General features: G+C 46.3%; 1 protein-coding gene across 1 annotated transcript; it reads right to left on the bottom strand.

Annotated features, from left to right (window-relative positions):
* Positions 1 to 505: 505 nt before the first annotated feature.
* On the bottom strand, positions 506 to 12,870 carry ZMYND12 (zinc finger MYND-type containing 12). The gene is made up of 7 exons (XM_069780486.1): positions 12,738 to 12,870; positions 11,518 to 11,659; positions 6,729 to 6,900; positions 5,594 to 5,763; positions 3,100 to 3,220; positions 1,959 to 2,104; positions 506 to 797 (listed from the first exon to the last, which is right to left on the bottom strand). Exons 2-7 carry the CDS (start codon positions 11,539 to 11,541, stop codon positions 678 to 680), a joined length of 753 nt encoding a protein of 250 aa, XP_069636587.1. The 5' UTR covers positions 11,542 to 11,659; positions 12,738 to 12,870; the 3' UTR covers positions 506 to 677.
* Positions 12,871 to 12,875: the final 5 nt, after the last annotated feature.

Here is a 12,875-nt window from a genome sequence, read left to right as displayed (position 1 = left end):
TTTAATCCTTTCCCCCAAGACTGCTTCTAGTCCCTCATGCTGTTCTCGTGGTCCCTCCTGGATGCAAGTTCTTCTGTAAGTGGAACAAATGAGTCCCTCAGTGCCCAGAGCTACAAGACTCCTCTAAAGCTCTGCAGAGAGAACATAGATTTGGAGATGGAGGGGCACTGCAGGGAGGTGTGGCACCTGATCGAGCCCAACCAGGTCCTGAGGAGACGACAACCACCCAAGTTAGGTACACAGTGAAGACCTTCTCCATGCCCCTCCCGTATCCCTCCCTGGTATCTCCCTCATCAAACTGAAAGGCAAATAGAGGAAACAGGTAACAAACACACCTCAGCTGGTCTTAGCTTCTGGACAGACAATGTGAGGACGTAAGAGGCTGTTTGCTTATTCATAAATCATTAGATAAGGATTTATGCATCATGGGTTGGTTGTGCTTTTGTTTCCCACCCTCACGCTGTTATTCCGTAACAGGCTACAGAGGTTGAGCAGCACATCAAAATTAACTCAGTATACCAAAACGTTTAATTTTCAAACACCTTGAGACAGAAAAGAACACATCTGGAAAGATGGCAGCAGCGGGAAGGACCTACGGCTTGTAACGCTTTTTGTCTTCAGCAACCTAATTAAACAGATAACCTAGCCAAACACCTGGCTCTGGTAGAAAGAGTTCTTTATTTTGTGTAGGAAGGCTTGGAGTTAATCAACTTTAACAAACGACCGATGGCTTCTAGAGACTCTTGTTGGGGCAGTTGTGTCACCAGCTCAAAGGCTTTCATCCCCACCTCACGAGCCTAGAATGAAACAGAAAAGACCAACTAATTGTCAGGAATTTGCCTTTTCTCAAGGGGTAGTTAAAATACCTGCGGAGGCTCACTGGAATGGCTGCACCCGAGCAGATCCAGGCTCCAGCCACTCAGCTGCCTGCTTCAGAGGGTGACCTGTACAAGCTGCTTTACAGGAGAGAATAAAGCTGCCAGGTATCATGTTTAGGATCCATTGGTGCAGACAAGAGATTACTAACCCCAGCCCCCCGTGCTGGAGATCATTGCCTCCCGTCTAATACAGCAGCTCATCTGAACATTCCCAAAGCTATTTCAGGAAAAAAAAAACAGCTGTATTGACTCAGTCTGAACTAAATCCCTCATTTCCCTTGGTAGCTCTTCCAGGGATTAGACATTCTCACAATTATAAAGCTTTGCTTTTTTTCTAATTTGAATTTGTTTCTTTGTGTCTTCCAAACACTGACTCACATCATTACGGCTTTCTCTGATCCAATGAAGAGACCATTAGTAATCTGTATTTTCACCCTCCAAAACACAGGCAGAAGAAACTCAGGCTTTTGAGCGCTTAGCCCAGACAAAGAGGCCTGATTTCCAGATGGCTACTGCTCAGCACTTCCTCAAAATCAATGATTTTTAAGGCAGAGAATTGGGCGCTCTGAAGTTAGCAGTCACATCTGAAATTTTTAGCCTTAAAAATACAGGGGTGCAAATTCAAAACTGAATTACAGGCCCCAATAGAGTGAATCTACATCAACATCGTGGTCATTACAGGGAGTCCAGCTCACAGAGAGACACGTGCGAGGCCCACCTCTTGCTCACTGCGTAACATCTGACCCCACGTCTAAATACAGCTTGTGACATGCAGCTTCACTGCCAGCATATCCCAGATAAAGGATGAGCCCAGAAAACGTGGATAACTACAGGATCCACTGTGGACAGCCTGGCAGAGACCAAAACAGATCCAGGGGTCTTCATTTGCCTTGACAGAGCGCAGATCGCGAGCTGCAGAGCTACTGAGGCAGCTTTGTCCTTGCTCATTCAGTGCTGCAAGGCTGTTGCAGATTCAGGAGACATGCCAGGTGAACAGAGGCAACTGGCCTCATGGGATGGGGTGAGCACTGAAACAGATTTAGGCAACCCTCCTGGACCCTTTCACCGGACAAAACCTACCTTTGATAAGTCCATGATCAGGTAATAAAGCATGGCAAGAGCATGCAAAACTCTGGCAGTTTCCCCAGGTCTTTGCTTTGGTGCCTGTTCTCTGACATCTAACACTGCATTCAGTACTCGGATTGCTTCTGCTTGCTGGGCTTCAGCTGCACCGAGAATGAAATAATCTTGTTGGATGTATGCATGCATGCAAGATAATATATTCAAAACTGTCCAATTATCTCTTCTAGACATCAAAGCATTTCTACTACAAGCATCAACGCGGTATCCCAGCTCCATGCAAATTCCATACCCATTAACAGATATCTTTTCATCCAGTCAGTAATTGTGTTGATTAGCCTTTAGTAAGGATGTGGAGTCATAACAGCTGCATGAAAAGGGCAACTTTCATACTCCTGTCATAACTGAAGATGGTATCGTGCAGCCCTGTCTTGGTGTGGTTCCTACTGCAGCAACTGCTGGTGGAGATGATGCCAGGTAATGGGATTTACAGAAATGTTTCTCTTCTCCGACAATATTCTCATTAGCAGAGATGGTAGAAAGAAGACAAGGACCAGAGTCCAGTCTGCCTTCAGGGGAGCATAGGGTAGTACCATGCACACAAGCCTATTTCCTAATGCTTTATGCACCCTTATGTCCCAGTGAGAGATTCCTCAGCTTCTCTCCTGAGAGTATTCTCCAGATTAATACATCCAATTATCAGTACACGCTATTCCACCGTATCCTACTGCTTCAGAAGATAGAGTTGTAAACCTGCCTAAGTGAGATGAAATGTCACTTTCACATAATTAAATGGAGACAAAGAAGCTGCAGAGAAATGAGAATGTTGAAGTGGAATTGAATCCTGAAAGGCAAAATCTTATAGTGTTAAAGTCACTGCCAAGGGCGCTGTGAAAAGGAGCATGTAAACAAAAAGGGCAAAGCTGTGTTTCCACTTGAACACCCTCATTCCTAAAGCAGTCCCGTTTGTTTCATCCAGTGCGATCCGCTGAGCATGAACACCAGAAATACCTGTGATTCCAACTAAATTTGGTCTATGGAAATGCCACGCAAAACCCAATGCTGTAAATATGAACCGTAGGATGTATGGATTCTTTAAAACCCCGTCTTCCAAATGATTCTGCGCAATAGTGGTGCTTACTCATACAGTCTTTGCTGACTTCCTTGTCCTCCGTGAATGGAGACATTTCCGGTTGTGACTTGAGAATTTGCTCCTGTGCTTGAACTGACTTCAGAAGAAAGGCATGCCAGATATCGGCTACCTATCAGGAAGCAAATGAATTATTTCACTTGTATGAATACATGGGATTTAGCAACTAGTTGTTCTATAAACAATGTGCCCTGCAATGCACGTCCCTACCACAATAACCGGAGTGCCGGCTGGTTAGTGAGCTGGCTGCTGCCAAGCTGGATGTTTTACGTAGAGATCTGACCGCTCCGCTCCCAGTGGCGGCCCTAGTTGGAAGCTCACTTCTCTATCTGACTATTAATTTTCATCAAACTTCAACAAATCTAACTAAATTGTTAACCAAAAGCAGATTTGGTTGAAGTTTGTGAGGGGAATGGAGGCAGACTGCAGCTCTGCCACAAAGCCTCCTTTCAACAGAAAATCAAGCTAAACAAATGAAAGCTCATTTTTTCAGTTATTGGAGGGATTAGGTAATTGTTACCTCCCTTGCTTGATCGTTCTGTTCTGATAATCTTTTATCAGGGTGACTTTTCATTGATTCTCAGCATCAATTTTACATGGCTTGTTTGTACCCCACTGCTGCTCAGCAACTCTTCCCTGGCCATGGAAACTCCTTGGCGACCCTCTCTACTTGTGGGACTCTCTTTAACCTCTGGCACAGGGTATTTGGTAGCAAAGCTATTTTTTTAACAAGGTTTGGCTGCCCAAGTTGAAGACAACTTGAATAACAATTTGTAACCGAGTACAGAATTTCTCTCCTGGTCTTAACTCAGAGAAATATTTAAGTATGAAAAGGGTTTCTGAGATTGATCCTAAAAGGCAATGCTGGCACTTGATATGATCACCATCATATTAAAGGCAGTCAGAAGCAGGAAAAACACTGGAAAGAGCACAGAAAAAAGCCTGAGAAATATAGAGAGGATGGCCATTGGTTTTACCAACCTCAGCATAGAGTGAGCTTGCTATGTCCATTTTGTTCTGGCGAAAGAAAACATTAGCCATGTGGAAATACCCTCCAGAGGTCTCAATAGATTTTAGTCCAAATGTAGAACTAGCAAGGTAAATCTGAAAACAAGATTAAAAAAAAAAAAAGTTTAATGCTCATATCAAACTTGGGAAATTTTTCATTATGGATTAATAATATTGCAAGTATTCCCTTTTTTTTTTTTCCTATGTAACTATAGCATTAGTTATACCTGATTACGACTGTAAAATGTGGTCCTAAAAAAGCTGTATTTGGTGTTTTATGCAGAGGAACGCAATTGCCCCTAAATCCCCTGCTCACTGGGGTAGTGGAACCTTTATCACAGTGTGTTACCCCACTGAAGCATGGGGTAGACTTCCCACATCTCCTCCTCTCACTGTGCAACCTGTATGTTTCACGTATTCAAAAGCACAACCTGCTGCCACTTTTCAGCTCTCCAGTCCTGCCCGTGGTGCCTGTTTCTCCCCCCGAAGCCCCAGCCAAAGCCAGGGGAGTGGGAAGGCAGTGGAGCATTCCAGCTATTCTGAGCCGGCGTGTGACTCTCAGCAGATCTCAGACACGCAGCCAAAGTTCAGGCAGGTCTTGGGCTGCTCTGACGTAGACCAGTGACTTGCTAATAGCAAAAAACCTATTACCTGATGCCCTTTCAGGCATCAGATTTAAGGTACCTAAAAAACCAATTGCACAGCAGGGAATCTCCTGAAAGGTTTACAGACTAAGCAAAGACAGGGCTGTATATATTATAATAGAAAGGATCTAATTCTCCTCAACCATATGTCATCATTTACACCCACACAAAGCTACTATCAAATTCAACAGTGGTGGGCATACATCACTCTGCACTGGATAAATTTAGTCTATGTGGGACATAAATAGGATGTTGCGGAGTTCATCTGCCTTTGGGGGATCAAATGACAGGGAAAGCATCCTCAGGAACACAGCTGGCAATAACCACTTCAAATCTGACAAACTGCTCTTGCGGCTAAACAGATTGAATCGGGGAAAATGCTATTGAACCAGACATTTAAAGAGTTAAATAAGGCATTCACTACATAATGGCTGACAGAGAACTGCTGTCTAACAGAAAAGTATGGAGGAAAATGATAGCCAAAATATAAAGTAACTTATCTGTTGAATAAAAGGCAACTACACCAATTTGGGATAGGAATGTCTGTTCATCTCAGGACTGTAACCAAGCTGATAGATAAATTTATAAGCAGATGCAGTAAAGACAAGGTATGTGTCACTTCAAGGGAATAAGGATAACTGGTAAAACACAGCTTTGGCTAACACATGGATACACAGGTGTCTTAGACCTAGACAGTTCAGGTGTTCATAACATGTATACTCTTGGGACCTCAAATCAGGATTACAAATCTGTCTGCTGGGGTTTTCATATCGATCTGTAAGTGTTAGAGAACGAAGAAAAATTGAAGTGTTTCTGTATTTAAGTTGGCTTACATCATTCGCCAGGTGATATAAAGCCTGTTCAAAGTTTCCTTCAGCGGCACAGAAAAGCCCCAGACTACGATGTAATTTACACTGCACAGCAACGCTGCAGTCTGGAGTTCTGAGGACAATCCACTGGGCTTGGGAGAGATACTTGGATGCCTGTGGAAGATGGCCAACACCTGAAATGACACGTAGAAATAAGCAGGATAAAGACCATTTTTTTATTTAGAAATTTAGACAATACTGCCTGCTATCCCTTTGCAGTAGTTTGATACGGAGACCCAGCTTGTGGATTCCTCACTTCTCTCCCAAGTGCTACTTAGTCGAGCAGGTGTTCAAAATCTAATTTACAGACAGGCTGAATGTCTAGAGCTACAAGAGAAGCCAGAAACTGACTATTGCATTCAGTATCTCTGAAACACGTGTTCAAAACAGGTTAGCTACAGGCAGCCACTAATGACTCGTGTATTATCACACTAGAATTACTCATAGGATTTTTTTTCCCTTCTCTTGCCACACTATTTAACGACAATCCTTGAGATAGCTCAATTCTGCCAGCAGAGCACTGTGTGTACTTCAGTAATGGCAATGATTTACAGTGATTTTTCAGTCCTTTATGTCTGCAGCTGAGCAGTTCTCCACATGCAGAGTCCTAATTTGACAGTTTTTATAAAGCATACAGTCAATGAGAAAAAGCTCTGCTTCAGGCAGAGCGCGCTTTTGTGAATGAACTGAGGCATTCCTCTGATGCAATGGCCTCAGAAATGTTTGCTGGTTCCCTGAGATAAGAGTGCAACCAACCACCCTTGGGAATTTAATGCTTTTGAGAGTCATATGAAGCCACAGAGGTAAAGAATAGATCTTCATACTGCTTCTCTTGTGGGAATCGGTGGAGAAAACATTTCATTTGCTTTCATTGATCTCTCATCACCGATGAGCGATTCTTTTTCCCCAGACCCACACAGAAAAGGGGGGCGTGTGTGACTTCTCAAATCTCTCTCAAATGCCCTTGAGGCAGGGCAGAGACATGGCACAACCTCCAACGAAGAGCTGGTCCTTCCCTGATAAATGGTAAAAGGAAACCAGAAACCTGACCCCAGGGAGGTCTTGCCCTTGCCAGTGTTACTATTTAGACAATACTTACCGGTGGAGGCTTCAGCCAAGAGGAGATAAGCAGGCACCAATTGCACAGAACTTGAGCCGTACACTTCAGTACTGAAACGCAGTGCCTGCAAAGCTGCAGGTATCGCTTCTTTATGCTTTCCATCCAAAACAAACTCCTGGGCTGTGCTGTATGCAAGATCAATGATGTATTTCTGCAGGGAAACATAGTAATGGGACAGAGCGAGCAAAGGGTAAGAAGAAATGAAATGCAGTCTCTTTTTACATTCAAGTCTGCAAACTGTAAAACAGTGATTGTAATGTTCTTCGTGTCTATAATTAATGGATGGAAATTAAAGCTGTCATATTAGAGCCTGGCTTTCATTCCTACTTCTAGCAGGAACAGCTTTGGACATCCTCTTAGGTCATGTGGTGTCTTATGAGACGAAGAATCCTTTACACCTACGAAAAAGGGCTAATAAGGCTGCAGCAATAAAAGCTGTGAAGCACAGAAAATGATCATCACAAGACCGTAGAAAAGATTAGACAAAGAGGCTACGGCGGGGTTTTGCTGACGGTAATAACGGTGACTCATAGCAGGCAGCGGAGCGTATGGTTTGCCAAGCTGGTGCCAGCATGGCACACCTCCAGCTGCAGGAGACACAGTCTGGAAGCAAGGGGAGCGCTCCTTACATGGAGCTGCAGCTTCCTCCCACCCTCTCCCGGCCAGTTCTGGGCCTGGTATTTTGGGTGCGGAGTCTGGAAAGCCGGTCAAAATCAGAACACCCTAATGTGCTGCATTACACTTCTGTATATCCATCACCCAAGCCCAGTTTGGTGGTCAAGCAGCTTCTGCAGCATTGCTGTTTGTTGTCAGAATCCATAATGTTTCCTGTATGTATAGTTGCTCCCTGCCTTTTACTACTCCTAGCAGTCCACACCACATTTGGTCTTTTCACCCTGTGCAGCATCTGATCTATTCACCAGCTCCACAAACGCGTCCCCGTTTGAATGTCTGTTCATTGCTGAGAGCTCTACAGCAACTGTAGATGCTGCACCCTTACAATGCGCTGAGGGATGCCAGTAAAAAAGAGCCAGTGTGCTTATTTACCTATTTCTCTTTGCTTTCAGCATAATTGTTGCCAATTCCCAATGCTTCTGCATCTGCTTTTTGCACAAGCGGTGCAGCAGGAAAGCTGCCTGGAAAGAAATCTTGTTGCTGGTGTGCCTAGCAGTGCTGCCATGGTAAGTCAGCAAGGCACTCGCTCTTCTCTTGCTAGGAGGCATGGGCAGGCCTGTGCAGTGAGCGCCGGCAGAAAATACCATTTTACCTCTTTATTGCCTTCTGTTTTCCAGCTGTGGCTGAGCAGAGGGCTGAAAAACAAATCCTGGTGCTTTTGGAGGCCAGGCTTTGGCATTTTGTTGAGCTTTAAGTGCTTAGAGAGAGGCAGAGAGAGTCATGCTGTGGGTGAAGGAATAGCTCAGGAATGGGGAACCTTAAGGACAACCTGCTTTTCCTGGAGATCCTGGCTGAGATAAAGGGACATCCTTTCTGGATAAATGAGAGCTTTGAAGAACACACCCCAGAGTGATAGCACCCTGCTACAGCAAGAAGAGCCAAGAGCAAGAAAACACAGCGGTCATCCCCTCTCTAGCCCCTTAGCTACCCCCATATAGTGAGTGAAAAAGGGACGCACCAAAACCAAGCCGTGTTGGGGGAGCATGTGGTGCCCAGGAGAAAGTCAGCACACGCTCAGGGCAAGGAGCAAGAAAAGCTGTTATTTATCAGGCTGTCGTTTCTGTCCATGCCACTCTTTCTCTGTTGCAACCGGCACTGGTTTTGGTGCGTGGGTATCAAGCAGATTGTCATCTGGGGAGGTGCTGGAGATCAGCATCATTCTTTTTTTACTCCTTGTCTATAGGATCATCGCTGCTTCCCATGATGTAAGCTATCTTAAAACATCTGCAGTGAGGACAAGCTACAGGTTACACTCTTTCAGAGCTCCCAGGAGAAGAAAGGGCAGGAGACAACAGAAGCCCTGCAGCACTGAATATTTAAGACTGCGCAGTTACAAGCCTTGGGGGGATCATTAGCTTTGGCCCTGCACTGTTTTTCATCTTGCCCGTAGCCCCACGCCCCCGGACCCGCACACTTTGGGCTCTTTTCATGTGTGTTGTAATTACAGAGGTTTCTCTGAAGATGCCCCCACGCAGTTTTCCCCCAGTTGGGGTTTGAGGAGGCTGAGGACCCCAGCTCTGCTCCAGGTGGGAGCAGGGGGTGGGGAACCCACTCGGGGTTCAGTGCCACGTTCATTTACTCACTCACAGGCACCAAAACTGATGGCGTGCTTGAAGAAATGATGATTTAAAGAGGAAGGCAGGCTTCCAGTTAGTTTGAGTTGAAACCTGCAGTTGGTGGGGCTAGCATTGGTGCTGGAGGACTGCTGTACCTGACTGAGGTATGGATCTTTTCCCGTACCCAGGGGCTGCAGTAAGCTGACATCATGCAGGCAGGTGAGGCTATTCTACAAACAGAAACTTGGAGTTTTGTCAGTTTGGAGGTACTGTCTGCAGGCACCCCCCTGGCTATGTTGACAAAAGCAGATTTCTATCAACAAAGCTTTGGAGCACAGACGAGGTATGAAACTCATAACCTCCTGGCTCTCAGCTTCATGCACTTTCCCTTAAGCCACAGGGCATTTTGATGTGCACAAGCTTTCCTGCGTCCTGACTAAGGCTTGAGCTGTGTGTTTTCTAAACAAACACCATGCAGGAGTTTGTGAAGTAAAGCAGAAATGTTCAAAAAATAATAAACCTATGGGCAGGCTTTGAGCAGAAGGTTTTTTCTCTGATCATCATGAGACTACATAGCTTTTCCCTGAGCTCCAAAGGCCTTCTTTAAAGCATTTTTGTTGGCTCTGTGGCTAGGAAAACGATGAAGCCACCAAGATGGGGCAGTAAATAATCTCGCCCTCTCCACGCTGCTCTTCCAGTGCTTGTCAGCCAGTCTAGGCCCAACGCTGTCTACCCTATACCTTGCTGTACATAAAGGCAGACTTCATTTGTGGCTAGTCTTGCAGTGAAAGCAAGCAGGTAACCAACAAGATGTTTCTGCTTTTTCACTCCTTTCTTAGGAGAGAAGGAAGACAAAGTGTCCCAGCACATACCGTTCCCAGAATCTATTTTATTTAAATAGTCTGGAGACAAAGGTCAAAGAACAAATGCAATAGGGTTGTTAAAGATCCTATAAAAATCTCTACTTTAAAAAAAAAAAAAATTGGAGTCTGCTCTCTCTGACTTTTCACATGAGGTCACTCCAAGCCTTGGGTCAAGCTGCAGGTTTGCAGGTGCTGTCTCTAACCTAGGTGTGCACTCCAATCAAGAGGAGTGACTCGCCCTTCTCCACCAGCCCCGTCCTCCTGCTGTCTTCTCCCGGAATCCAATAAAAACAGATGATTACCTTCCAGCTAATCAAGGAGTACTTCCTTGATCTGGCGGTCACGTGGTCTTTTGTAATGTATATACCATAATTTTAGCTGCTGTGAAATCAATGATGCAATAACAGATATTTTCAACATCAGTGTTCAATATGTAGGTGAAGTTTCTCAGAAAAGCTTTAAGCAGTTAAGGATGCAAAAAAACCCCTGCTGCCACCACCCCCAATGAGACCAATTTTAACTTTGTTTCTTTGCAGACTTTGTAAAAGATCAACTTAAACGTAACCTGGAACAAAGGAGCTTCTGCATTTTTCCTGATGCTTCTGGGACATACTGTTCCAACAGACCTTCTTCAGATTCTGGTCAACAATCTTGCCTGTGATTTTCAAAACCAAACTGGGTTGTCAGTGCCCAATTCCTACAAAGCCTAAAGGAATCTGCTGCCTAAAGCCTCTCGCAAGCTTTCACCAAGCAGGACTTTTGGCTACGCAGGTCCTGCCCCTTTTAGACTTTCTTTTTCTGGATGCTCCCAGGAAAGACCGCAGCAACGAGCCAGTCACCAAAGCACTAACACCTGGCCCAGAAACAACCTTAAAAAGAATACGTGATGTAAAATCCAGACGATTAATGATATTCTTCTCAGTGGCACTGTTTGATTGTTACCAGCTCACTTTCAGCTGTTCTGTTGTCCTATTATTCTGCGATTAGGAGTTATGCAATGATAGAAGGATAATTTATTTTTACGGGCAAGATTTTAAGTAGCAGATGCATTTGGGTGGGTTATTTTTTATTTTATCAACATTGTGGAAAAGCAGATCCTGCCACTCCACAAACAAAAAACAACAACAAAAAAAGAGTTGAAAACCACTCGGGCTGGAAAGGAGCTGCACATCTGCACCACCCACGAGGCCAAAAAGTGGAGATAAAAGACCGTACTTAGTGGGAAAGGGCGTTTAAAGTTGGCCAGGTAAACAAAGGGAAGGGACTTTATTTCTTTGCCCCCTTGCTTTGAGAAAGGGGAATCCCTCTCATCAGCGAAGGATGAAGACAGCCCGTAAGAAGCAAAACTCAGCTGGATCCCCGACTAGCTGGGGAGATGGACTAACTACCTGCCAAGGCAGGAGATCCAGGATTGCCACTGCCTGAGGAAGCTCAGGACTTCAAGTAAGGACCACAAAAAAGGCAAGTGGCTCATAGAATCAGAGAGAGGATGTTCCCACTCCCCTTATTATAGAGGTTTTGTTTTAAAAAAAAATATTAAAGCTCTGCAACTGAGTACCAATCAACCAAAAGGGTGCCCTCCCAACACTACATAGATCAAAGTATAGGAAGAATAGATCTAATTGAATTTCACTGGCAGCATTTTGAAGTGGTGTTCGTTTTTCTTGTACATACCTGCCTCTTCACCAGCTGTTCCATGCCATGTTTTCTTTCCTTTTCAGAAAGGAGACAAGGGAGAGATGTACGGATTGGAATCAGCAGCGGGCATATTCGCTCATGGATACTAACCCAGTCAGCTTTTTGATGATCTACATTACTAACAAAATAAAGGAACAACAATATTTTTGTTTGCTTGGACATGATGTAAGGGAAGATTATTGCCTGTTGTGTCCTCTGGACTTTCACTGCAAGAATTACCCATAACAGCCACCAGTCCTTAGGCTGCTCATGGAGCACCTAATCAAGTACATACTTGATATCCCCTGAGGGGAACACAGCGCTGTCCTGGCAAGTCACCATGATTCTGTATGTTAAAACCTTATTTAAAGCACTCACAAAACTCCCAAACACCCGGCTTTCAACACTGCGGTACACAAAAAAAAGCTCCAAAGCCAAACAAACCCCAAGTCAGGGTGAAACCAGTGAAACTTATCGTTAACATACGACTTCACTGAGGCCCCCCCCCCGTGTACGTGAAGGTATTTGTGTAAACATCTAGAAAGCTCACTGCACTGCGCTCTATTTGATGTGGGCATGTTTGGAAGTGAGAAGGAACGCTCTGGCCGAGCAATTGCCAAGCGTGTCTGCTCCAGCTCCAGTTCCCGCTACCCTGCCTGCTGAGCTTTGCCCTAGGCCTTCTCCCAGTCTCCACCCTGGCCCTCATCCCTGCTTGCTGAGCTTTGTCCCAGGCCTCGTCCCTGCCACCCAGGCTTCCTCCTAGGCATCAATCCTGTGTCCTAAGCCTTATCCTGGGGGCTTGCCCCTGTGTCCTGAGCCTCATCCCGGGGCTACTCCCTGCCTCTTGCCCTGTCCCCGCGTCCCAGCCCGCTTCCCAGGCTCTGCCCCTGTCTCTCAGCCCTTGCCCTGGGCCCGCCCCTGTGTCCTAGGCCTGGCACTGCCTCCTGGGCCTCGCCCCGGGCCTCCTCCCTGCCTCCTGAGCCTCGCCCCGGGCCCGTTCCTGCCTCCTGCGCCTCATCCCGCGCCCGTTCCTGCCTCCTGCGCCTCACCCCGGGCCTCCTCCGTGCCCGTGCGTCCCGAGCCTTGTCCCGGGCCTTCCCCCCTGCCTCTTGCCTTGTCCCGGCTCTCCTCCCGGGCGCCCTGCACCCCGTCCCTGCCTCCCGGGCCTACACCCGGGGCTTGGCCCCTGCTCCCCCGGCAGCCAGCGGGGCTCTCACCAGTAGTGCGTGAGGCGGCAGCGGCGGCATCGGAGCCGCCCCGCCGCCCCGCACAGCTCGCAGCGGCGGGACCCCTCCAGCGCCCGCCCTGCGCTGCGCTGCGCTGCACTGCGCTGCGCTGCCCTCTCCTCCCCCCTC

Source organism: Haliaeetus albicilla, chromosome 4 (assembly GCF_947461875.1).
Source record: "Haliaeetus albicilla chromosome 4, bHalAlb1.1, whole genome shotgun sequence".
Lineage (NCBI taxonomy): Eukaryota > Metazoa > Chordata > Aves > Accipitriformes > Accipitridae > Haliaeetus > Haliaeetus albicilla.
The sequence above is the reverse complement of the archived record's forward strand: the minus strand, read 5'-3'. Positions and strand labels throughout refer to the sequence as shown.

Coding starts and splice junctions, on each gene's coding strand:
- ZMYND12 (XM_069780486.1), bottom strand. CDS start 11,541: ATGGAACAGCTGGTGAAGAGGCAG. Junction 6,901..11,517: donor AACAGCTGGTGAAGAGGCAG/GTATGTACAAGA, acceptor GTTTCCCTGCAG/AAATACATCATTGATCTTGC. Junction 798..1,958: donor TGATCATGGACTTATCAAAG/GTAGGTTTTGTC, acceptor GTTTCATTCTAG/GCTCGTGAGGTGGGGATGAA.